Source organism: Loxodonta africana, chromosome 9 (genome assembly GCF_030014295.1).
Source record: "Loxodonta africana isolate mLoxAfr1 chromosome 9, mLoxAfr1.hap2, whole genome shotgun sequence".
Classification (NCBI taxonomy): Eukaryota; Metazoa; Chordata; class Mammalia; order Proboscidea; family Elephantidae; genus Loxodonta; species Loxodonta africana.
Genome location: NC_087350.1, coordinates 22825846 through 22853588, shown reverse-complemented (window position 1 = coordinate 22853588; position 27743 = coordinate 22825846). Strand labels below are relative to the sequence as shown.

The following is a 27743-nucleotide window of genomic DNA, read 5'->3' as shown; positions in this document are numbered from 1 at the left end:
AAGTTCAAGAAAATGAAAATTTCCATTAGAAACAGAAAAGAGCAGAATAACTCTATAAAGATTGAGCCAGTGATACAGAGATGAAATTTGAGAAGTTTTTCTAGTACGAAGAAAACGATGGAGATGATAAAGGGAGAAATACTGAGAAAAGACAGGAGTGTTTTTGAGAAAAAAAAAAAAATTCTATTATAAGACAGTTTCTGAAATTGAAAAAAAAAAAAATCTGAGTAGGAAAACATATTGGATCACTTTCTTTTTTTTTGGACAAAAGTCACTGAAGAGATGTCAATAGTGTGGCAATTTCCCCCCTTAATTACAGAGACAAAAAGCATAGAAGCATCCAGGCAGAAAATTATGACCTACAAGGGAACAAAAATTAGGCTGGCCTCAGGTCGCAGAAGACAAAACAGCATCATCTATAGGCTTTTCAAAGAACGTGTGACAAGAACTGTATGTCCAGTCAAGGTGACTTTCATGCACAGAGGCAAGAGAAGACATCAGAATAGTAAAGTCCTGTAAAGCCAAGTTTCAGCCCAGGTTGCACAATTCACTTTAATTCACGAGTTTGTGTTAAAAACAAATAAGGCAAGATCACATTCTTCCTAACATGACTTCCTAATTCTAAAGTTTGTAATTCTGATGATTCCTTTTTAGCTGGAATGTCTTGTTTTCTTAAAAAGGGCATGTCAGCATGTATGCCCTGAGCCTGCAGGTATCTGAGAATACTCACCCAGCTGGCCCTTAGCATCCCTCCCGTAGGTATCCATCCATGCCCGTACGGCTGCGCCTTGAGCTTGTACACTGCAGTTCTCAGTACACAGTGGGTGTAAGTGAGCGCAGTGAACTCAAGACGAGTGCATGTCACGGGCACTCAGTGTGCACTCTCATTAAAGAGGAGCAGGCCTGTCCTGTCCTTATTCCTCGATCTGTTTTTCTCAGGAAATTGAGAACTCCTTTGCTAGGAAATAATGTGGATAAAATTACAGGCTGAAAATTTGATTTTATTTCAGAATGATCAATAAACCGAGCCAGAATTCTGACCACGCAGTACTTTTGAAGGTGGTGTGAAGGGAGAGCAACAGTTCCGCGAGGGCTCCGGTGAGAGCAGAAATGAATCCACCAAACTCGGGACTGGCAGAGACAGCCTCTTTAATCTGCAGGGATTTTTAAAAGTTCTCCACCCTCATTTCTGAATTCATAAAAAGTAAAAAGCATTTTTATTTTGTCATTTTTCCTTTGAAAATGTTTTGAGAGGCTAACAGGACCACTTGATTTTCCTTATTTCATTTCTGTGAGCATAGTAGTTATGTGTCAACTTTCTTAAAATTAGAGCGGGATGACACCTAAACCCTCAGGGGGTGCCACTCATCCGTCAAAGGCTCATAAATAGGTACTCATGTTCAGGTTTTCACTTTTTCTACAAATAGCAATAAAATGTTTGCGAGTTGTAAATACAGTAGTAGTTCACACATATTTGATACACTTCCACACAAGGATTCCGTAAACAACAATAAATATAATTTCCCCTCTTCAAAACAAAAAAGGGATTTATAGGGAAAAAAAGGTTAATTTACTTGGGGTTCATCAGCACACCATTTTAGTGTGCTTTCAAAGAATTAAAAACCATTGAACTGTATTCATTGAATACTGGCCCATAGTTACATCTTTTTTTTTTTTTTTAAACCTGGCTTAAATACATACATCATGGCTTTCTATTAAAATCCTTAAATCTATGGGAATCTGTGGTAGATAAGATTCTATTAAAAATTTTTTTTCCTCATTAACAATTTCATTAAATTAAAAAAATCTTGACATTTCCCTTAAATGTTAAGTTGAAGCCTGATCTATGCTGCTGTGTCCTGTGAAGTGAACCTAATTTTCTGAGAATATGAATGCCTGGATGGCCAGAATGCTTCATTTTCATTCCCTCATGATTCCTGTTGGGTCCTCTTCGGTGAGACTTTTCCCTGAGTCATATATTTACTGGAAAGGCTACCTAGAAAAGGGGGAAAAAAACAAACCCAGCATAAATAAAACAAGCCTCACTTTACCTCGAAAGCTATGAAATTACTTCTTATTGTTAACTATTCACAGATATTTTTTTCACAGAGGAAATGGTCACTTGTTTTGAATCAAATAATTAGGCTAGAGAGAAAAGTTACATATGGAACATGACCTATTACACACAAGCTTAGTCAAAATTCTTTTTAAACGAAGACAAGTTGCTAGAGTGATTAATTTTAATACATTTTCATGTCCACTATTTTCATGTTTGGATTGACAAAGTGGCTGCAACAATGGGCAACATGGCAACGACTGTGAGGATGGCACAGGACTGGGCAACGTCTCATTCTGTTGTACACAGACAGGGTCGCTGAATTGGAGCTGACTTGATGACACCTAACAATTATTCCCGTGTTGGTGCAGAGGGCCAGGTGAATCCAATTTTTCAAAGGCTCCTTTGCATTGATCAGTGTCCTCATTCGCAACCAAACAGAAATAGACTGCAAAGAATTCTTTGGCCAAAAATATCTTGCATCATTACTCTACAGATATGGTGGGTGGTGACATTGTAATAACTCAGTGATATACCAAGGGGAAAAAGAAAATTTATTGCATTTACAGGTGAAGGACATCAATGAGAGTTGCTAATTAGAGACACCACAGAAAAATGAATAAATCTTGGTTCTGAACAAACAGATCAATGAAACAGAAGAGACAGTTGAGAAATTCTGAAGTGATCGTAAGAAAATAGTATATTATGACAATGGTATTTCAAATCAATGGGGGAAAGCATGAATTATTCATTAACTGGTATTATGTCAAGTAATTAAATTTTTTTTTCGTGGGGGACTTTTCCTTCCTCATACCATACCCTTCCTCCCCATGTAATTACAAATGAATTAGATTTAAATGCAAGGGAAGCTATCAAAGTAAAAGAAGCAACTAGTGAATCTTAGGGTTAGGACGTTTCCTAAGCACACCAGAATTTGCTAGTATGTAAAGAATTTATAAATCAAGGGACAAAAAGATGAAAACAACAGGTAGCTGGGTGAAGAAAAAGCGATACATGACAGAGGAAAAAATGGCATATGAGTGTATGAAAAAAAGTCCAGCATCAATGGGTAAGCAAAGAAATGTAAATTGAAACATGATACCGATTTTTGAGTATTAAATTGTAACAAGAAAGTAAATCAGGGTAGGGAGAGGCTTAGAAATTTTCTAAATGAACATTCATATAAACATTGACAATAATGTACATATACAAACAACCGAAATGTCTAACCCTTGTGCTATGGCCAAGTATATTATGGACCATGCACCCAATAAAACACTAGGCAGGCATAGAAGGAGAATGTTGTTAGATGCTGTAGAGTCAGTTCCAACTCATAACAACCCTACAAGACAGATCAGAACTGCCTCATAGGGTTTCTAAGGAGCAGCTGGTGGATTCGAATGGCTAACCTTTTAGTTAGCAGCCTGAGCTCTTAACCACTGAGCCACCAGGGCTCCTGAAGGAGAATAAATAACATAAAAAGAGCAAGTTATAAAACCACATGTATAGCATTTTCATAAAAACCAAAACTTAAAAACAAACAAAAATACTCCACCAATCATATATTTGAGGCCTCATTTTACTTATCCATGAAATGAGGGCAGTAATTACACCTACTCCCTTGGAGTTATTGTGAAGATTAAATGAATCAATACATGTAAAGCAACTGGAGCAGTACCTGGCACACAGAAAGTACTCAGTAAATGTTAGCTACTATTATTACATTGATATAAAGTCAGCAAGTCTTCGCCTCCAAATCTAAGTAATGGTTAATGCTAGAATGGAGGGAGTACATGGGTGGTTTCTATTTTATTCAATCATACTTCCTAAATTTTCTAAAGTACACATATTAAGTATACAAGTAAAAACGTATACAAAAAGACAGCACAACTTTTCAAAGCAAAGTATCTATATAATCAACTCACAGTGAAAAATAAGTAATATCAGTCAGGGGATTTTGTAATACGTCAGGAAGAAACAAAGCACTCTACTGTAGTATTTATTATACCAGAGAGCGTCTATTGGTCTACAGGCACACATCTTTGACATTCTGAAGTGCACAAAGTATTGAGAACAGGCTTTGGGGGAAAAAGGACAAGATCCCTATCTCATACTTTACCACATATGAATTCCAGGTAGATTAAATACTAAAATATGAGAACAAAGCTTTAAACCTATTAAAAGAAAATACAAATGGATGTCTTTATGGTCTCAGGTTAGGGTAGGGTTTCTTAAAGATGAACCGCACATCATGAACCATATGCTCCCAAAAAACCAATCATTTCATTATCGCACAATTAAAAACTTGAAACAAAAAATGCAGAGGGACTAGGTGTAATGGAAGAAGATATTTGGAATGTATATAACAAGGGAGCAGTATTCAGAATAAATGAAGAATATTTACAAATGAATACGCGAAAGAGTATGCAATGGAAAAATGAGCAATAATTTGAGCAGGCAATTCAGAGAAGAGGAACTCCAGATAGGCAGTAAACATATGAAAAGGTGCTCAACATCACCAGAGTCTAGAAAATACACATTAGGACAACACCAAAGTATTTGCCAGCCATCAGATTTGCAAACACAAAAAAAGTCTCACAAAATCAAGTATTTGCAAGGATGGGTGGAAATAAGAACCCATACACTACTGCTGGTGGGAGTGGCAACTGTTCAGCCACTAAAGGGGTGATTTGACAGTATCTGAGTGAACTGAAAATGCATACGTGCTATAACCTACCAATCTGACTTCCAGGTACACAAACTCTATAGAATCCCTCACACGTGCTCAAGGAGACCTGCACAAGGATGTTCACTATAGCACTGCCTGTGACAGCAAAAATCAGACACAACCTAAAGGCCCATGTACTGGGTAACGGATAAATAAAACACTCTGTATTCATACGACGGAATAGGGTAAAAGAAAAAAAACTAAATCTATATACCACAAAAAAAACCCCATTGCCATCAGTTCTGACTCACAGTGACCATACAGGACAGAGTAGAACTGCCTCATAGGGTTTCCAAGGAGCACCTCGTGGATGTGAACTGTCAACCTTTTAGTTAGCAGCTATAGCACTTATCCACTATGCCACCAGGGTTTCTACATGCAGCAGCATGTAGATGTCACAATCAGTTTGTTAATTACATATGAATTTAAGTTAAAAAATTTACCAAGGATACATGCTAAGGGATAAATATGTAAGAGTTAAGAAGTTTAAAAAAAGAACTGAAAGGTTACTTAAACAGCCTCTGGGGTGGGGGACATGACAGACATAACAGAGGCAGTCAAAGGGGACTTCTACCATCTTAAACCAAAAACCAAACCTGCTGCCATGAAGTTGATTCTGGCTCATAGTGACCCTATAGGACAGGGTAGAACTGCCGCATAGAGTTTCCAAGGAGTGCCTGGTGGATTCCAACTGCTGACCTTTTTGTTAGCACCTGTAGCTCTTAACCACTGTGCCTCCAGGGTTTCCTCTACCATCTTAGTGATCTTTTATTAAAAAGAAATTTAAATGCCAATTCTCTAGTAGAAGATGGGTTGTTATATTATTATTTGTACCTTTTTATATTTTCCATAATGAAGACAATGTTAAGAAAACACTCCTTTCTATTAACATACACATATAAACATGTAATTATCTATATTAAACAAAATTCCATTATACCTGAAGAAGTGTCAAATAAAATATATGCATGTAAAAAAATAGAATATAAACTCTTATATAACCCAGGAGAAAATTTATAAAATTTGTAAGCGTAACTCAACTCCCCCTGCCCTCCAACCTGCTAGATCAAACAAATAAACAAACATCTTGATGGTGAAACACATCATCAGTGAGGTTGGAAGAACTATAAATGGGGTGGTGGTGAGAGATGCTGTAACACGCCTGACAAAGAGCTCCAAAAAAAACATGGGTACTCTAACACAAACCTTGGCCCAAAGACACAAACATGAAGAAACACAAATGAAAACCCAAGGAAAATGTTAGAGTTCAATGGCAATCACAGAACTTCAAACAGACTGGCAAAATAAAAAAGGCTATCCCCCAATGACAGCGAGAAACAGGTTGTCATCAGCTCTTTGGGATTTTCAACAATCACAACCTTTTGACATTACTGACATCACTGTCAAAATGTGCACACTTTTTAACCTATCATTCTCTTAACTGGGAGTTTGTCCTTGGGAAATAAGTAGGCAAATATGCAAATATTCATTATACTGTTCTATACACATAAATAGTCATCAAACTAGGGTCTGTACATCCCTGAGCCTACTTGGCCGGGCATGTGGGCAAGGACAGAGTTCATTTCTACCTCCTCAACTTCTGTAGGTTGTCTTTCTTAAAACTGACAGGCCCTAGAATGCCTTCGTGGTCAAGGCTTCAGGCCTCGTTCTCAAATATTTGAAAATCATACCGATTTTCCTTTCCAACTCCCCTTTCACAATTACTCTTCTGCTTTACAGAAGAACAGTGAATCTCCTACCCATTCAAATCTTACTGTGGTGTCATGCCCCGAGGTGAGAAAAACCTGGGGTGATGCAAAGGCAAACATAAGGCTGATATCTGGGCTAAATGTGATTGCTTCTAATAAAAATCTAAATTCTCAGCTTTCATAAAGTCCCATTGATAGCTGATGATCATTACAAATAATTTCTGATGGTACATAACTGTGATTTTTGGTCATTTTATTCAAAAGGAATTAAAGTAATTGACACTGCTGTAATACATCTTCCATCCCTAAGTCATTAAAACAAGTTACTTCTATTATTTTGAATTTACTATCACAGACCAGAGAAGCTTCTGAATGCTTAACAGCTATAAAAGCAAAAAAATGAGGAACAGAAATCATAAAGAGCATGTTTCATACACATGGAATAACATTCATCCAAAAACACACGAATGCATAGGGGGAAAAGCCCACTTATCTCATTAAATGAGTCATTTCAATAGGCAAACGTAAAAAATTATTTTCAATAGAAATTGTAACACAGTTGATCAGTTATATATTCTAATAAATATAAAAACTCAATTTAGAAGAATTTTTATACTTTGAGACTTGAGAAAAGTAAAAAAAACCCCCAAATTCATAGAAATATATTGCAGATGATAGGCTGATCAATAAAATACTTGAACTTTCAGCCTGTTAAAGAAGAACTGAAAACGGATGTTGGCAGGTATCAAAAACAATGGTATTCATATTCCCTTTGATACTTTTCAGGCTGATTTAAAAGTTTTATGTTAAAATGTCAATATTTACCCAAAGAACCCCAGAAATTACATACTTTGCAAAGATGATGAAAAATCTGGATGCCAATTTAAAAATGTGCAAGGAGATATATGGGCTTTCAAAATTTGGGGGGAGAATATGCAAGCAAAAAAGGTTTTGAAGACACTTGATATACCAAATAAATGGGAACAGCCTAAATGTCCATTAATAAGGAGTGATTAAATAAATAATGGTGTATCTATACACTGGAATATCAAGGAAGTTTATCAAAAAGAATGGTCTATATTCACTGGCAATGAGATTGTGCCAAACTGTTAAAAAAAAAAAAAAAAGTATTCCTATTATTTTTTATTTACTATCATAAAGATCGGAAACCCTGGTAGCGTAGTGGTTAAGTGCTATGGCTGCTAACCAGGAGGTAAGCAGTTCGAATCCACCAGGTGCTCCTCGGAAACTCTATGGGGCAGTTCTACTCTGTCCCATAGGGTCGCTATGAGTCGCAATCGACTCGACAGCAACAGATTTGGTTTTTTTGGTATCATGAAGATCAGATTAAAAAAAAAAAAGTAGGTTTTTAAATAAGTATACAGCATCATGAGGGAGAGATGACATCCATCAATCTTTTATAGCAGCTCCAATTTTTAAGATTTTAAACCATGAAATTAAAGACACAGGTTTGTTTTTTTTTTTTTGAAAGTAATTTTCTTTGCAAAAAAAGGCGGCGGTTAAGGAATACAGAAGAAAAGCTTTTTTAAGATTCTCATGCTAAATAAATTACTATACGTAATGCAGTCTACCAGTTTATGCATAAAAATCAGTTATGACAATGGTAGTATATATATTCCTGTTTGTTAAAAACTTCTACTATATATTTATACTGTAAGTTAGAAGATAAAAATTACAGCAAGGTTCAGAAACCCTGGTGGCGTAGTAGTTAAGAGCTACAGCTGCTAATCAAAAGACTGGCAGTTCAAATCCACCAGGTGCTCCTTGGAAACTGTGGGGCAGTTCTACTCTGTCCTATGGGGGGGTCACTATGAGTTGGAATCAACTTGATGGCAGTGGGTTTTTGGTGTGGTTGATATGTGCCAAATGCTAAGTGCTTTATGTATATGAAGTTAATCCTTATAACGCTGTGACGTATTAGCCCTAATTTATAAAGAAACTGAGGCACAGAGTGGTTGGATAACTTGAGAGAGGCCACACAGGTAGTGAATGATTGAGTTGGATTTCAAGTGCAAGCATGTCTGACTCTACAGCTCATGTTCTTGAGCATCCTCTCAGTCTTCTTTATTCCTTCAAAATGAGCACACATCTCATCAATAGAACTTAAAGGCACTGTGTTAGCTTGGGGGGAGGGAGTAGGGAGAGAGGGAATAATGAAAAACTAGGCAATTCATGGCATCAGGGTTGCTATGATTCGAAATCAACTCAATAGCAATGGCTGCTATCTAGTTTGGAAGTTAAGAACTACATGTAGCCTGTGGTTGTTAGGTGTCGTCGAGTCGGCTCTGACTCAGTGACCCTATAGGACAGAGAAGAACTGTCCCATAGGGTTTCCAAGGAGTGGCTGGTGGATTTGAACTGCTGACCTTTTTGGTTAGACACCGAGCTCTTAAGCACTGCGCCACCATGGCTCTGTATGTAGCCTAGTGGAAGGGAATGGAGACAGTATCAGGAGAGAAAAGAGAACTCGTGCTTACTATGCTGAGTGCTTTGATCTTCTCAGCACCTTAGGAGGCAGATGGTGCTATCACCCATTTTACAGGCGTGACACCTGGAGCTCAGTTCTCAGAGAAACTGACTTTCTTGCCTAAGGTCTATACGGCAAGTGTGTGAGAAGCCGGGCTGTCCATGCTAACAGGCACTCTTTAGGAAACTACCAGTGGGTCACAGACATACGTAGTACTACGGAAAGGAAGCACCGTTTCTAGATATATGTCTAGCAACTGTACGTTCCCCCACTTAAAAAAAAAACTATATTAAAATTCTACTTTCAGGATGTATAAAATTTTTAGCAGGAACTATGCTAGCAGGAATAATACATTGGTGCAACCACCACGACCATGACCCCTATCACATATTTTCTGCTTTCTAAGTGCCGTGACATGGATTTCTCAATAACCTAACAACTTAGATATTACTATTATTATCCCCTTTCTACAGATGAGAAAACTGAGGCATGTAGGGGGGTGAGTATGCTGCTCAAGATCACCAATCTAGAGTCACACCTAGGCAAGCTGCCAGCAGGGCCTATGTTCTTATGTTCCATGTTCTATGCTTGCTACCTCGTCCTTGGTAAACAAACACTTCGACTAAGAAGGTGAGATTTTTTTTCCTATATAAAACGTCACCATGATCAATCAAGTCACCACACACTCGGCCCCATTCTGATTTCACTTCTGTTTGACTTGGGGAGTTTTTCCCCAGTAGAGCTTTTCTTATTTTTACGTCATACTTGTTCCACTGAGAACGATTACAAAACCTCTCCAGGAAATAGTTTTGATCACGTGTTCTCACAGAGCTGCCTGCTTCCTCACTTCTCACATACAGCATTCAACTCTGGGGAAGGGCAGTCACTCTTTGAAGATTCGTATTTCTTTTTGAATAATCCCATCTCATTCTGCATGCCACCATCAACCATTATTTCTTTTATATTTTGATTGTAAACAGATTTAATGCCACTTCAAACATTAAAAAAAAAAACCAAAACACCCAACTATCAAATTCACGTATCAGAAAAATAAATGCCTGGTTCTATTCTGATCATTTTATTTACCCGAAAATTCATCTTGCTACTGACAGGCACTTACTTAAATCTATTTATTTTTTCTCATGTTTACGACATTCAATATAGATAACCAAACAGACCTAGCCAGGACCTTTCTTAGCTTCAGCTTCTCCCGCCTGAGGTTCCTGGGATCTTGCTTATTACAGACCCGGTTAGTAAAACCAGAAAAGAGCTCTACTGTGGGATGTGGGAGGCTGCCGTGAATTGGGACTGGTACTTATCAATAACTGACAATGGATAGAAAGATTGGCTAAGGCTGTATACTCAGTAACTAATGTAGATCTCTCTCCAATCTAAAAGCAAATGTTGTTTACTCATTAGCAATAAATATACGTAAAAGATGAGCATACAATATGTGCGCTGTTTTATATCTTACTTACATAAATGTCAGGTTAAACAATGAACTTTTAAAACTTCAAAAAACTTAACTTTTCTCATAAACTGTATAGTTCAAAGAGACTACACATATTCTATTCGCTTACGTAATTTCCCTCCTTTAACCACAGCCATTGAGCAAACCCTGGTGGCGTAGTGGTTAAGTGCCACGGCTGCTAACCAAAAGGTCAGCAATTCAAAGCCGCCAGGTGCTCCCTGGAAATTCTATGGGGCAGTTCTACTGTCCTATAGGGTCGCTATGAGTTGGAATCGACCGATGGCAGTGGGTTTTTTTTTTTTTGTACTGAGCAAAGTTATTAAGGGTATCTATGGGCCAGCTTCATTCCTTCTTCCTAATAAAAGCTAAAAAAGTTACTCAGTATGTTGAAGTTACTTTGTTTCCCTGCCTCCCTCAATTTTCTCCCTTTCCTTTCAGGACTGCCAGGTACTCTTCAAACACCAGTAAAAGGCCTTCAGAGCTTCAGTCCAGCCCCCCATAGCTTCTTCCTGTAGGCTCTGATACTTCACACATACCAAAAAACCAAACCCACTGCTGTCAAGTTGATTCCGACTCATAGCAACCCTATAGGACAGAGTAGAACTGCCACATAGAGTTTCCAAGGAGCGCCTGGTAGATTTGAGCTGCCGACCTCTTGGTTAGCAGCCGTAGTACTTAACCACTACGCCACTGGGGTTTCCAAACAGCAGAGGTTAAGTAGCCCACAATTCCTCTTCCAGCATTTCTTGAACTCATGGCTTTCAGGTTTTTCTCCCCTCCACCCCAAAGAAATGGCTCTTTTCAAAGTCTCTAGTGACTTCTATGCTGCCAAATCCAATGCCTAATCTCAGTCTACATGGCACTGGACCTATGAACAACATCACATACAAATGGTAAATCCCTCTTCTTTGAAGCGTTTTTTTTTTTTTTTTTTCATTTGGACTCCAGGATCCAACTCTCTTGATTCTTCCACCTCACTGATCACTTTTTCTCTGTCTTATTTCCCCCCAGTCTCTAAATGCATTTCTCTTTTCCATCTGCATTTACTGCCCAGGTGATCTCATCCTGATGCAGGGCTTTAAACACTATCCACACTATCCGTACATTGGTAACACATGTATACCACTGGGTAAGGGTGATGATTCTTTGATATACGACAGGCTTATACCTCCAACTGACTACTTGTCATCTCTACCTGGATAGCTACTGGGTATCTTAAACTTACCATGGCTAAAATGGAACTCAATTTCACCCCCAAATCTGCTCCTCCTGTCTTCTGCTCAGTAAGTGTGACCTCCATCCTTCTAGATGTTCAGGCCAAAAATCACAGTGTCATCTCTGACTCATTTTTGTCTCATGCTTTACCATCTAACCATCAACAAATCTTGCTGGTTCTACCTTCAACATATCCACAATTGACCACTCCTCGTTTCCTTCACCACTACCACCCAAGTCTAACCGTCATTAGCTCTCTCCTGAGCTACTGCAGTAGCCTCATATTTGTCTTATGAGTTTCCACCCTTGCCTCCACACCGCAGCCATAAAATGGACTTTTAAAAACAGAATCCAGATAACAGCATTCCTTTGCTCACAATCCTCCAGTAGCATCTCATCTCACTTAGCAAAAAGCAACTAGTCTCTGCCATTGCCACAAGGTGCTTCATGATCCAGGCCCACCTACCTCACCTTGTACCACCCTCCCTCTTGCTCATTCCACTCCTGCCACACAGGTCTCAGTGATAGCCCAGGAGCTGCAGACAACAGCCTAACACCATTTCCCCTTTGACTTGTTTCTTCATTTTATTCAATTCTTTGTGTAAATGTTACTTTGTCATAGAGGCCACCTCCCTAGCCAACATTCCCTTTTCCTTTTTCTGCTTTGCAGTTCTTCTAAGCACCCATCGTCACATGAAATATTATTTACGGATCTCTTTATCATCTATCTCCGCTGACAAGAATGTTGAGTAAATAAGAACAAGAGCTTTGCTTGCTCACTGCCATATTCTCAGTGTCTAGGCTAGTGCCTGGCACTCAGCAAGTGGAGCTTAACATTTTTTGTTAAATGAATGAATGAAGTGGCAGAGAGGTAAAGAGCAGAGTTCAGGCTAATAGTTACTTTCCTTCCTTATTTTAGTATATGGCAGATATCTCTGTGAGGAGAATACACTGCTGGCAAGACAGTGGCAACTTCAAAGCAGAAACAAAAAGCATGGTTGAGGTACAAATAACTGAAGACTATGGTTCTTACTCAGGAGTGGAATAAGAATCAACAGGAATATTTCAAAATACACAGGCCCAAGCCTAACCACTTATGAGTCAGGTTTAGGAAATAGAGATGGGAACAGGGCAGCTGTAATTTTAAAAGTTCCCTAAAGTGAGTTTGATGTCCAGTTCCTGAGGAAGTGGGTCAAAAGGCGTTTGGTAAACTATGCAGTAAAGAAAATAACAATACATTTGCTTTTTAAAACCCACATAGCTGACTGGGGACTCAAAATCGAAAGGAACAGCATCTGAAACAGCCTTAAAATTGTAACCACATCCAAGAAGGGCAGCTGAAACTAGGAATGTGAGCAGCAAAATTCTGCAAGCAAATTAGTAGCAGGACTCAGCTGCAGGGATACTTAAGAGCTTCCCTGCCACCCAGTGTGCAGCAAGCCTGCCACACAGCACTGAGGGCGCAGAGGGAAAGAGCGGCGAGGGCCAGTCAGAAGGAAGGAGCCAAGCCTGCGGCTGTGCCAGCACCTAACCAAGGACCTGGCATAGAGCCACCAGCACTCAGCAAGGGCTTCCTGAGTAAACAAAAGAGAGAATGGCTTCCTTCTGAGTTTTGAGCTACATTTACCTGAAAAAAAAGTACCAGCTGGTCTCAAAGAGCTAGGTGAAGAAGGGGGCCCAAATACACAATCTGATTTAGATAAACCTAAAGAAAAAAATTAGCGTTTTTTTGTTCCCACTTTAAATTGGAAGCCACAGACCTGCCTTTCACATAAAGATTTCCTATTAATATGACAGAAGGTCCACTCAGCATATTGTGTGGACAAAACAACATATTTGAAGAAACAAGAAGGAGCTGCATCATTTTTAGGCAGGAAGAAGCTATTGAAGGAAATTCACTCTAGTCCTACCACCCAACCCAGTGCCATTGAGTCGATTCCGACTCATAGTGACCCTATAGGACAGAGTAGAACTGCCCCATGGTTTCTAAGGAGCGCCTGGCGGATTCGAACTGCCGACTTTTTGGTTAGCAGCTGTAGCACTTAACCACTAACAGCCTTCGTTTTTACTTCTGTAACGGGTGACTCCTAAATTGGCGTGTAAATGCTGCATTCTGAAGAAACCAAGACTCTAGGTGAGTGCTTCTCCTCAGGTTTGATACTCGCAGGATACCTCTGTCTTTCTGATTTGCTGCTGCCTCCAAGCTGGCCAGGTTGCCTGCTCTAATTATTTCGAGAACTTCTTTAGTAGAGAAGTTAAAACTTGTCTACTGATAGACCTAAGCTAGGGGAGCACACAAGAAGTTTCTTCACTGCTCTGTCCTCCCAAAGCGGAGCATATGCTAATTTGCTGTCCGCTATCAGTAAGCACAGAACTTGCACTCCTATGAAGGGTAGCTGACAAAAATAATTTTGATAAAACTATATTAAATCTTATCTATACTGAAGTTTTCTCATTTGTAAAATGGGGATATTAATAACACCACACTTAATAGCACCATACTACTGCTGTGAAATTAAATGAGATAATTCATGTAAAGTGCATAAAATGGTGCCTGACCATTGTAAATGCTCAATGAATGTTAGCTATTGCTATTATTTTAATTTCTTTTAAATAGGTTTTCCTCTTACAATCATAAAATAGTTTCTTTTTGCTGTGTCCCATGTCAGGGCAAAAAAGTCTGAATTTGCCTGAGTTCCTTAGAAGTAATTAACAATGGAGTATTTTAAGGATATTGTTAAGCGGCACTGCCTTTTTTTCCACAAGCATATTAACTGAAGATAGCCATAGGCTTATTATTTCAGTTCTGGGTTTCTATGAAGAATCAAAAAAATTACTTCCCCAAGATTCTCTTCTATGCTTTCACAGGTTTGTTCTGAAAGAATGTGCAAACTGCTTTGTAAATTATAACTTATTTAACACATATAAAGTTCATTACTTTTGATATAGTTTGTTAAAAAGGTGCCCACAATGGCCACTTGCCCATTTAACAGAAACAGCCAATTCACATTTAACAACTCAAAGGGGCAAGATTTGTGGATAATTTTGAACTAATTGATGTAGTCTTCCTCATCACAAGAGTAGTCAAACTCACTATAAAAACTGGATAAAATGCTCCATAACCACCCCTTCCCCTTGCAGATATACTCACTGTTAATAGTATACTTCCTGAGTCGTGCAAACTGTTAACAAACTCAGATGTTAACAAAAGGCTGGCAGTTCCAGTTCACCTAGAGGCACCTCAGAAGAAAAGCCTGGCGATCTACTGAAAAATCAGCCACTGAAAACCACATGAAGCATATTCCACTCTGACACACATGGGATTGTTCTGAATCAGGGTCACCTCGACAGCAACTGCTGTATTTCCATCTATTCCCTCTGCTATGCATGTGGTATGTGTATTTAAAGGAAGTACAACTGGCTCACCTGGGTACAGAGTACGGTATCCCAAGGCAACTCCAGCTTCCGCCTCTTACCTGTCCAACGGTGCTTTGATATCCTAAGTTCACACACTGAGCAGTGAGGCTCAAGTAGTAATTTGTGTTCTGGTCACTTCGTCTATGTTTTTAGACATTTGGAATGACTAGGGAACTTTTCATGTCAGAAAAATCTTAGAAAAGTCAACCAATTGACTTTCATAAGACTATATACAAAATTAGGAATAAGTATTTAAGGCATACAGAGGTTCAGAATTAAAGAGGGGGATTTTACTTTCTTAAAAACAAAGCCCACTTTTAAAAAGTATATATGTAATTATACATATACACACATGCATAAAAAATAAAATAATTAAAATAAAAAAGAACTCTAAAGAAGAGGCTTCCCTTAAGATGTCAATGCAAACATCAAGGTGTAGTTGGTGTCCATACCTGGAGAGCCTTTAAACTGTGGGCATTCTTTTTTAATGTGCCCTTCTCTTCCACAAATAAAACAACGTTTTTCTCTTAAGTCTCTGTCATCCTGTCTCTTCCACTTCTCCACTGGAGGCCTGAGAAGCTTCTCTCTCCCCAGGTCGACAGCGGCCCTCACTGGCTTAGCTTTCTGAGGTGTGCACTGCAGGGGCTTATCCTCTTTTGCTGACACCTCCCTTTCTGTGCACTTGTTTTGAATTTCTTTGTCTTCTTTGCTTCTTTTTTCTTTGCTCTCAGGGTATCTTTGGTTTGGGGTATCTTCCTGATCTCGCCGCCGCCTCACTCTGTAGAAGATACAATACTAGTTGGAAAAATCTGAACAGAAACCTAACAAAATATTAAGATACCTCCAGATATAAGAGATAACCACAAATGGAAAGCATCAAAGGGAAAAACAAGAATTTAACACACCTAAGTCATCTTTTTTACTCAGAAGCTACCTCAGAGCTTAAAGATGTAGTTTTTTTTTTCTGTATTCACACAATGGCTCTCATGTCACAAAAACAAGTTTTCCAATTAGTGGAACTCCTTGGTTCAATACCTACTTTGATACTGATGTACCGCAACTCAAACTACCCAACTCTGGGATGCATTCTTGAATAACCTTTCTGGTGCGTTAGCATTCTTTACTAGGCAGCACTAGAAATTCAAGATATGAAACTTTAAGTTCCACAAGGGAACAATGACTGTAAAATGTCAAAATCATTTCTTCCTTACCCTATAGGGTTAAGGACTATTACCTGAATGAACAAAAGGACTAAAAAAGAGCTTGTCAAATTCCAGCTGAAGACTTATTTTGGTGAACATGCCTTGAAATAAGATACTAGCGTAGAGTGAAAAATCTACCACCATCACCATCAAAAATAACATACCCTATGCAAGCAACCAAAAACAACCCCCCCGCCACCCTAATGAAAGCTACAAGAAGAAACCATGGTGACCAAACTGAGTAGGTTATCTACTCACAGCATTGATTAAAAACCCGTTGCTGTTCAGTCGACCCCGACTCACGGGAACCCCGCGCGTCAGAGCAGAACTGTGCTCCGCTGGGGTTTTTTTTTTAAATAATTTTTTTTGCTGCTGTTCAGAATATACACCACAAAACACACACCAGTTCAAACTTCTACTTATACATTTCAGTGACACTGATCACATTCTTCCAGTTGTGCAACCATTCTCATCTTTATTTTCTGAGTTGTTTCTCTCCCATTAACACAAACTCGCTGCCCCCTAAGGTTCCTACCTTTTGAGTTGCTGTTGTCACTTTGATCCCATATAGATAGTTCTGAAAAGTGCACAATGCTCAAGGCAGACATTTTTTACTAGTTAAGCTAAACTACTGCTTGGTTTTAAGAAGTCTTCGGGTGACATTTTTGGCTTAAGGTTTTTTAAAGATTATCTTAGGGCAATAGTTTCAGAGGTTCATCCACCCTCCATGGCTCCAGAAAGTATGGATTTCATGAGAATTCAAAATTCTGTCCTGCATTTCTCTCCTTTTGATCAGGATTCCTCTACAGAATCTTTCATCAAAACGTTCAGCAATGGTAGCAGAGCACCATCCAGTTCTTCTGGTCTCATGGCAAAGGAGGCGGCTGCTCACAGAGGCAATTAGCCACACACTCCATTTCCTCCGCCTGTTCCTGACTCTCCTTCCTCTGTTGCTCCAGGCAAATAGAGATCAACTGTTGTGCCTTGGATGGTTGCTTGCAAGCTTTTAAGACCCCAGGCACTGTGCAATGAATTAGGAGGTAGAACAGAAGCACTAAACATGCTATCGGGCCAATTGACTGGGATGGCCCATGAAACCATGATCCTAAACCACCAAACCAAGGGAACTAAACCCCGTGAGGTGTTGGCTTGTACACAGTCCAAAAGGTTTTCAATGGCTGACGTTTTAGAAGTAGATCTCCAGGCCTTTCTTCTGACATAGCTGTATGAACTTGAACCTCCAACCTTTTGGTTAGCAGCCAAACATGTTAACTGTCTGTATCACCCAGGGACTCCATAGCATTTACTAGTGTAGAGTTAAGCTGAGTACAGATGAAGGATGCTATACTACAGTGAGCTGTTAGTATAAATCCTAACATTGCATGCCTCAGTTGTTATAAGAGATGACATCTGAAGGAACTCATTTTCTTTCCATTGATTGAAATGATTCTGAAATTTTAACTGCTGTAAAAGCGAGAATTTTAGTTTCCCCTTTTTTCCTTCCATCCCTATTGGAAGGCTAACGATTTGGGCCAGGGGCAGATTATGCAATAAGCACAGGGCTTACCTTGCTTAATAGTTCATCGGCAGTGAACAATTGTTCACTACAGGTTAGTTATGAAGCATGACTAAGCCCGCGATTACCTTGCTTACTGGGTCCTCTGCCGCTGTCAGGGATTGTAAATTTAAAAAGAGGCTTTGATTCTGTAGGAAGGTGCTGTGGGGTTGGGAGAAACAGATGCCAGCCATACCTAGAAGCAGAATCTTTGATGTGGTGAAAAAATATGAATCGGCCACTACAGATGATCTGGTCAGCAAGGTAAGCACCATACTTACCTTGCTTACTGGATAATTCACCCCTGATCGGGGCCATGATCAAAATTAGGAAAGGGTAACATACACCTGAATCAAAGCTAGTCACCTGCACTTAAAACCATATTTTGAATCACTTCATTTTTAATTAAAGTTAAAAAAAATATTATCTGAAAACTGCTGGATTTTATATACATTTATTTCCTCCGTTTCAACAGAATCTCATTCAAAAGCTGAAATAGTAAGAAAGTAAAATAAAACCATCCCTCTTCTATATTAACCTACTTTCTCCTCAGAGGACAGTCCTTCATGAAGTGTCCGATTTTCCCACAAATTCGGCAACACCTATCATTTGGCGCCAACTCTCCTTCGGTTAGTACATCTGGATCAAAAAAATACTCCTGGGGGAACACAGATGGAGAAGTCTGTCAGTGTGAGAACAAAACACAGAAACTAAGCAGATATCAAACAGGGATCTGATATCTCATCTTCAAGATGCTGTTATTTTTAATAAATATTATTTATATTGTGTAATTTCAAGAAAATCTAAAACCTTTAAAAGATCTAGTTCAGGATGATTTTACCTAGATCCATTTTTTTTAATTCCATTTAATCAGGCAGAGCACTCTTCTGCCCTAACCATAAAGGTCAACTCTTTTTATCGGCACACTTCTAAAAAAAAAAGGCATACTTTTTTAATAAAATTTTATAATGTAATTTTTGTTTTGTTTTAAACAAGTACAAGTACAGTTCCTTAAAAACATGACTACCAAGTCACAGCAAAACGGACAGTTCTATCACCGGCAGTTCTGCCGTTCTTCAAGCCCTGCCAAGGGGGTTTATGATTCTTTGCAAGCAAACTAAAAGAATCTAGACTGCCTCTCCTTTGCCATCATGGAGTGGAGCACATCCTTAAATATGAGCAAGCCAGGCTTGGCTGAGACCAGCACGAAGCTGAAGCTGGAGAACAGCGATGCCACCTATGATGCTTTACCAAGGGGAGGGAGAAGCAGCACAAGGATTCATTTTCTCCCAAATTTCAAGTCTTATTATTTCTCCCTGTTCTCCTTTTGGATGGCCCCAAAACAGGGATGTTGAAAAAAATAAATCTTTAGGAATTCTTTTGTATTGTAACCACTTACCTTGGCGAGACTCACCAGAATTTCAGAGTATTTATGACTGAAGCAATGTGTACAAAATAGGTGCTTAATAAAGGCTTTCAGAACTGTTTCGGTATTCAAGAGACACTTACCATTTTGGAGGGATAGTCCTTTGGAAATCCTTTGACTGGACTTCCAAATACTCTTCTCCCATTAATAAAAGCTTTCATTATAAAATTTGTCACTAAGGAGAAAGGAGTAGGAGCCCAGTTAGGTGGATTATAAGGAAAACGGATCTCATTAAAATTTACAAACAAAGTAACTTACTTTTCCTTGATAATCCAGCTCCAAGATTATGATTCAAATCAAAGGGATCTAAGTAAAGGAAATTAAAGAAAGCAAGTTAAGATAATGAAATAGAATGTGCCGCTAGTCACCTAGTAGGTGAGGTACATGGAACAAGGAGAAAGTGCCACATGCTTTTGTCAGCATTAAAAGTATTAAATGACTGGCTTTTAAATGAGTTTAAAATCTGTAACACAGCTAAGTAAAAAAAAAAAAGTAATAGATACTCCTAAATAAAGTTTTCCCCAAAGGTGTCCATCAGAAAGAGTGTTGCCTTATATTTGAATCCAAATGATGTATTAGACGTTTAAAGAAATTGTTTCATGAAATAAACAGGAGTGAAAGCACTATTTTTCAACTAACATACTATTCTGTATATGACTTTAAATAACTACATAACAATTCATAATTTAAAATATTATGCATACACATCTGACTATTTTCTACATGCCTGAAAACATAAGAATGCACACACACACACACACACACACAAAAAGCCCATTTTTGGGGGGCGGGGGGTATGATGTCATTGAGAACTGCATGTATCTAGTACAAGCCAAAAGGAGTGAAGAAGTAAAAAGAGGTCTCTTCCTTCAGGTGGTTGGTTACACTTGTACGGCACAGTAACTGAGGTGGGCCACACTGGGATGCAGACTCATTAACAGTTTACACCACAGGGCCCTGCCCTCAGCTTAGCTCTACTCTAAGAATTGCTACAAATGAGAAGACTCTCTTCTTAAGTCAGTCACTATGCTTTTCTTTTTTACTTTTGATGAAAGTATACACAGCCAAAGACAGACCATTTCAACAACTTCTACATGTGTAATTGAGTGACACTGGTTACATTCTCAAGTTGTGCCACATTCTCACTATCTTTTTCCACATTATTCCACCACCATTATCTCAAACCCACTACCCCCTAAGCTTCCCATCCAATCTTTCGAGTTGCCACTGTCAACTTAATCTCATATAAAAAATTCTTTAAAAAAGCACAATGCTCAAAGCAATTGTACTTTACCAATTATTTATTGGTTCAAAGAAGACTTCAGGGAATAGTTTTGGGGGTCCATCCAGCCTCAAAGGCTCCAGAAAGTCTGGATTCCATGGTCACTATGCTTTCTTATGGTGATTTTATGTGTGCACGTGTGGGGGTATTTGTGTAGTACAAATACCTCAGTATTAACTATTTAACAATAAATACACTACTACCACTTTTTTTTTTTTACCACTACCATTGAAATTCCTCGGTTCTATCATAAGCATGTAGAAAGTCTTTCTAACTAAGTCTATCACTAAGTGCTCATTTGAAAGGATTGCGAAAATTAAAAAGCCAAAGATAAGGGTTGAAAAGTTAAAACAAAACGTTAATGGTCAGACCATAAGAAAGCACTGTGGTGAGGAAAAGAAATAAAATGAAGTTCTATGTATTTGACGTATGAGATCCTAGAAAGTTAAATTTCATTTTCCAAATGTTTCACATATTTTAATACCGTCAATAGGTAGAAGGAATGAGGAAAGCACAGCCTAGAGAAACACATCATTTTACTTGGCTGATGTTATTAAAAAAAAAAAAAAGAATACTATTAAAATTAACAAAATATTTCTTAAGCCATTTCTGAGGTCAGTTGTAAGTATTTTAACTCCATTTTGTCCTTTTAAAAGTAAAAGCCCACAAACTGAGAACAAGTCATCAACTATAAACATTAATGGCTCCTTGCAGTCTCACGTTCAGGTGGAGAAAGAAAAGGCCTCAGTACACCCAAAATTGACATATAATCATTAGTAGGTAAGTTCCTCCATCAAGAGCAAACAAGGACCTTGAAAGTTTAGTGTACTCTTCAAACCCTCAATTAAGAAGCTTTAAAAAAGAAAATCCTACTCTCTTGAAGATGGCTTATTTTCCAGGACATGTCCAACAACAGTAAAAGATTTGTCACAGTGCACAAAGACTTTCAGGTTTGTGAGAGGCCCCAAATGCAGGCACCAATCACTGAAAATTCTTCAGGCTGCAAAGGGACAAGCCTGCCTAGGGTGGACGGCTGCCAGGCGGCTGCACTGCACATCCAAGCAGCAGACCACAGCAGTCCCAAGAGCTCCGTAAGGATGAACGGCATTGCCCTCAGAGTGAAAACTCTACATTTGATTCAATTTTAAGTTGGGTTTTATCTGTACCTTCAATAACAATGTATTTTGAGGTCCACTGTTTCTTAAAAGTTGTAAGCAAACTTTTTCTCCTGATGCTAATAACATGTTCTTTAAAATCAAAGTTCTCTGTGTAGAAACGAAGAAGTCCCAACCATAGCTGCCCAACAGATTCTGTATTTTTGCCATATTCTGGCCAATAGGCGGGCTAGAAGTAAAAGGAAACAAGGGATATCATGCTGTATACGCAAGTGCTAATATGACTATTCATTTGATCTTAGGGAATAAATTAGGACATATTTCTAATTAAGTAAAATGTAAATAAATAAAACATATGATTATATACCTTCCCTTTCATATTGTAAAACGCAACGTACATGAATTCATTCACTACTAACCTAGGACTTGGAGATAGGGAGAGGGCAGGGTTTTAAATGCCAAGCCTGAGAACACAGTCTGTTAGCCCATAACTCATTGTCATTGAGTCAATTCCAACTCGTAGCAACCCTATAAGGACAGAGAAGAACTGCCCCGTAGGGTTTCCAAGGCTGTAATCTTTACAGAAGCAGATTGTCGCCTTTCTCCCACGGAGCGGCTGATGGGTGCAAACCACCAATCTTTCAGTTAACAGCCAAGTGCTTTAACCACTGCATCACCATGCCTCCTTACATAGTCTATTGGTGGAAGAAGTAAAAATAAATTCCAAGAGTTTTGATGACTCCTAGGTTTCTATAACTCAAAGAAAGTCTTTCCAAACTCTCAGGACAAAATCGTAAGTGCAAATATTCATTCATTTTGAACAAAGCTACCTGCTCTTGTTGTTGTTACGGGCCATCAAGTAGGTACTGACTCTCAGCGACCCTATATAAGCTACCTAACTATGGGGACTTATTAGGCATTAAAGAAATCCTGGATATAGCCCCTAGAAACTTCCCTGGTCTGAGAATGTTTTCCGCTTCAAATAGAACACCTGTGTGTGCAGTCTCCCACTATCATAACACACACAAACCCGCCGAGCAGTAACAGGGCTGATCTACACGACTGCCTATTAAGAGCTAACTTTTAGTCAAAGATGTAAATAGATCTTTGCTCTTAAAATACGTACCAGTTCATCTATCTGATCAAAAAAGTAAGTATTCCAGCCATCAACAAATATTTCAGGTTTCTTTTCATCTTTATATATCTGAAATTAATTTATAAAATATTAGTCTGGAGTATAAACTAAATTCATTGAAACAAAAACTTGTAGGAAAAGAGTTGAAAATTTAGCTACAGAATCAAAGGATTTTAGAGCAGAGATCACCGAGATTTACAGATGAGAAATACAAGGTCTTTTATTCATACCTCTTGAAGGACAGGAATGACTGGTGGGTTCCTCTGCTGGAGAAAATATAGCACCATAAGAGTGTATGCATATGATGATAAGCTGCCTCTAGATGCATCACCGATATCACACATCTAGAGGGAGAGGAAACAAAGCAAAGATCACCAGTGTTTTCTGCTAAAAGTAAGGAATGGCCATGCAAGGCAGATTTTACTTAGAGGACTAAAATAAAAGTCCCGTTTTCAAACGTGAAAATATGACAACCGAACAAAAAACCAATCAGTCAAACCAACCAACCTCAGAATAACAACAAAGCAGCAAAAATATCAGCCACAATCAAGACTAGACTGTCATGTAAAATTTAAAAAGCAACTAAACTGTAGCTAGCTGAGTCAGGCTTGCCAAAAACAAAAAAAACGGGATGAATTTGACATGGCTATGGTTCTTTAACAGAAACCCTGGTGATGTAGTGGTCAAGAGCTACAAGGTCAGCAGTTTGAATCCACCAAGTGCTCCTTGGAAACTCTATGATTCTTTGAAGGAGTCCCAGTGGTGCAGTGGTTAAACACTTGGCTACTAACCAAAAGGTTGGTGGTTTGAAACCATCAGTTGCTCTGTGGGAGAAAGATGTGGCAACCTGCTTCTATAAAGGTTCCCAGCCTTGGAAACCCCTGGGGGGGTTCTATTTGGTCAGACAGGGTTGCTATGAGTAGAAATTGACTCGGTGGCAAGTGGTTTGGTTTCTGGTATGATTTTTTAAAAATACAGCTTATGTTTTTAACAAGGTTTGAAGATGTAATAAAATTTCCTGATGAATCACAACAGGAAGGGTACTCACCTTTGTAAATACTTTCATGGTATAGCACAAGTATTTCACTCTGGGGTCGATGGCTGAATAAGCAGCTAAGAGCCTTGTATTGTGAAGGGCCTGTTAAAAGGAAAAATTACTCTATAAGGTTATCAGTTAGAAGAAAAAAATTTTAAAATAGAATATTCTGGCAATACAAGGTTTACATTGTGATCCATTTTAAGAAGACATTAAGATTGAAGTTAGTTTATTTTTTCCCCAAAGGTAAACTTCATAATTTAACAGATAATAACTAAGAATTATAGGTAACATCTGATTTCATGACTCACACTCTGTTAATGTGTTTTCAGTCTGAACATCTCCCAGAAAATAAGGGCTATTAGAATGAATACTAAGGTTAATTTAATGCTGTTATATGTCCAGTCTCAGAATACTGTCTGACATAGCAAGTACTCACTAAATAAATGCTGAAAGAACGAGTAACATAAAATGAATGGCTCATTCAACTTGAAGATTTTCTAAGTTCAGAGACATTTGTTCTCCTTAACCTTCCTAAAGAAAAATCCTGGAGAAAATCTTACCAATGTGTTATACAGACTGATATCCACTTCCAGACCACTTCTTGAATGGATAAACTTTACAATTGGCACCTTTGCTGTTGTAATAGGTAAGATGTTTCTCAGACCTGGTTGGGAAATAAGATCATATCAATACAACACCTGGGGGATATAACTGGTTTGTATGCTAATACTGTAATATAAAACCTTGTAAACCTAACTTTGGCCTGTGTCACTGCATTCACCGAGGGCTAGTCAAAGAATTCTCTGCTATCAACAAAGGTCTGGGAAGACTTCTGGCAAAGTTTACATTTTGTTTAGCAGATCAGTATTTGAACTATAGGCATGAACAAGGCTGTCATTGCCTTCCAGCAATTTACTGGATCAGGTATGCATGTGTGTGTGTGGGGGGGGGTGTCACTCTGATAAACACCAAAACAGAGGAAAGTACTAGAGTCTGGCTTATATGGGGTCTGCCTATTTGTCCATATGAGCATATTTAATTTAGAGAAAAGTCAACGGTGCAGTCATCTGAATCATCAAAACAAGCTACTTACCCTGGAGCTAGAAATTACAAAGTAGTAAAAAAAAAAAAAAAAAATCAATACCAATGGGAGAGGAGAGAACTATGTATGTTTTTTTCCCCCCCGAAACAGGCGTTCAAAGAGAACAACAGGCAAAAAGTGGAGTTGAGGGGACTTAGCAGGCAAGGAAAACTGCACATGAAAAGGGTACACGCCCAAATAAAATGGCACATTCAAGGAACTTCCATGCAATTGTACTGGCTGGAGAACAGATTTGAGGGAGAGGAATAATAAGAGATGGGGTAGAAATTGAGAAGAACCCAAATAAAGAATGTATATATCCTGCTAAGAAGTATCCTGAGGAAAAAAAGAGAAGCCAATAAGCCAGCATACGTTGGAGAGGATCACTGGTCACATCCACCCAGACGATGCTCCTGGCAATGGACAGACTGGAGGCACAGGAATGGAGGCAGGGTGACTACTTATGAAAAATGACTGGGCTTGAACTCTCGGGGTGGCAGTGGAAAAGCAAACGGAGGTGGGGGTAGGGTGATAAGGGAACGGGGGCTTTAACAGTAGAAATTACCATTTACTGAGCACCTCGTATGTAAAAGGTATATGCAAAGGACCTTTAGAACTAAACATTACCTCCCAAGGCTTTATCACTTCCACTTAAGAGGAAATAGAAGCTCAGAGAAATTAAATGACTTGCTTAGGAAGGTGCAGCTGAGATTCAAATCTAAGTATGACTGACTCCAAACTTCTGTACATAGTCGAGGACAAGCTAATTAACACTTCACACATTTTGTTGACTCAAAAGCCAAGAAAAGGGATTCAGAAAGAAGGGCAGGAAATGGCGGTGTGGCTGCGGGACCACGGAGGTGGTAAAGAGAAAGATGAGTTCATTCTGAGATGACTGAGTGTGCATTTCTGCTGGTAGCTACATGGTGGTATCTAGAAGGTAGACAGACAGTATTCTAGAATGCAGGAGAAATGTCTATGTAGAAGATAGAAGAAATTTCAGAAAAAAAAAGTCTGTAGGGAAGATAGAAGAAATCTGACTCATGCTGGTGGAAGAAGGGAAAGGAAGCACATATTCACTGGAGTACTTTGTAGTGGTTAAGAGCTTGCCTGCTGACCAAAAAGGTCAGTAGTTCGAACCCACCAGCTGCTCCTTGGAAACCTTGTGGGACAGTTCTACTCTGTCCTATAGGGTTGTTATGCGTTGGAATAAACTGGATGGCAATGAGTTCATTCTTTTTTCATTTGGTGGACTATGCTAGGCCCTGCACTTAATTATCTGTTTCATTTTTCTCAATTTATAGGTGAGGAGAAAGAGATCGAGTGAAGTTAGGTGACTTGTTCAGGGTCACACAGCCTGTTGAACAGAAAAGCTGCAAATACAATCTGCAGTCCCAGTCCGGAGTGTTTCCCATTACACTTTACGCATCTGGGAGAGACACTTACACTTTCCTTTGTACAATGTTGATAAGGCCAGATCACTCCCAGAATTTCTTGCCTGTCTGGTATATGCTTTGTCTTGAAATAAAACTGCACTAGGCAACAAAATGCACACAAATCACCAATTCCTCAGGGCTTCACACTTATTCACAGACAATTTTTTAAGACACCAATGCTGCAAATACGCTGTAATTCAGCATTATACTGCTTCACTGGCATTAGTAAATTCTAAGTACGTAAAATGCTATTAAAAAAAGTTTATAGAGGTACCTGAATGTTTTCTGAGGAATCTTGCTAATTCTTCAATAGTTCTTACACAGTCCAACCCCTGCAACAAAGATGGCATGAAGTACTGAATAAAAAACGGAAGACAGGTTCTTAAACCTGGTCATAAATAGCTTCCATTATCTTCAGAAATAATAGAACTAGTTTCAACTCATCCTATGTACACTGTTCCCTGTTAGGCAAACATCAGAGGTAGTAGGGGATCAGTATTCACAGGAAATACCGTACGGATAGAAAAACTACTGAACACCCTATTTACTAAGTGCTTTTGTAGGTGCAAAAAAGGGTAAAACTGGGCAGGAACCCTGTGGGCCTAGAGCGCCCGCACAGTCTCGGAAAGATGGGCAGGAACCTCCATTCTTCCCCACTACGTAATATCACTCGTCGGTATCCTGGGCGCCAGAATAAATAAGAGGGGCTTCTGTGCCCCGTGCTCCTTGTTTCAACTAAACCTTCATTATAGTTTAACTAAGAGCTGTGAATTGCTGTGGAGAGTGATTATGCTCACATTATTTCCCCACAGGGCTAGCCAAAAATAAAGTCATATAGAAATATGATTACTAGTTCAAAAAATCATACTTAACTACCTTTTGATGGTTATATACATTCTAAAACATATTTGACATTTTACTTTGGAAATGCCCTCAAAACTCATTTATAAGCTATACAAAAAACCAATTTTGAGGGGGTATAAAAAGGTCATTCCACGTGTGGGACCCAAGCTTTCTTATCAACTTTATTCATGAAACTCAAGCTAGATAACTTTTGGCTATTTTCCCAAATCAGATACATCTTCATAAGACAAAGACTTGAAACTAAAAGCAGGTATAAAAATATCTTGATCAATTTGCTGCATCACTCATTTGCATATATATATATCATCTGGACTGTTACTAAAAGCAAAAAAAAAAAAAAAAAAAGCTTAATATTTTCTCAGACTTTATACAGTACTTTATGTTCCATAAATGCTTTCATATATTTCAGGGGCCAGCAAGCTTTTTCTGTAAAGGGCTACAGAGTAAATATTTTCAGCTTTGTGGGCCAAACAGCCTGTTACAACTACTCAGCTTTGCAGTTACAGAGTGAAGGCAGCCACAGA

The 27743-nt window shown here is 38.7% G+C and overlaps 1 protein-coding gene across 3 annotated transcripts in view; it reads right to left on the bottom strand.

Annotated features, from left to right (window-relative positions):
* Window positions 1-1640: 1640 nt before the first annotated feature.
* The window catches only part of TUT7 (terminal uridylyl transferase 7), a 52894-nt gene continuing 26791 nt past the window's right edge, over window positions 1641-27743 (bottom strand). For 2 of the 3 annotated variants that reach the window (XM_064291159.1, XM_064291156.1), the window contains 11 exons: window positions 26630-26687; window positions 24399-24502; window positions 23848-23937; window positions 23030-23143; window positions 22791-22868; window positions 21716-21893; window positions 19526-19573; window positions 19351-19442; window positions 18384-18499; window positions 15537-15862; window positions 1641-1996 (listed from right to left, as the gene is read on the bottom strand). In XM_064291159.1, coding sequence (XP_064147229.1) covers window positions 1929-1996; window positions 15537-15862; window positions 18384-18499; window positions 19351-19442; window positions 19526-19573; window positions 21716-21893; window positions 22791-22868; window positions 23030-23143; window positions 23848-23937; window positions 24399-24502; window positions 26630-26687 — 1272 coding nt within the window. In that variant the 3' untranslated portion in view covers window positions 1641-1928. Of the gene's footprint in view, window positions 1997-15536; window positions 15863-18383; window positions 18500-19350; window positions 19443-19525; window positions 19574-21715; window positions 21894-22790; window positions 22869-23029; window positions 23144-23847; window positions 23938-24398; window positions 24503-26629; window positions 26688-27743 lie in introns of those variants that run through there. The other variant, XM_064291158.1, reaches the window with a different exon arrangement.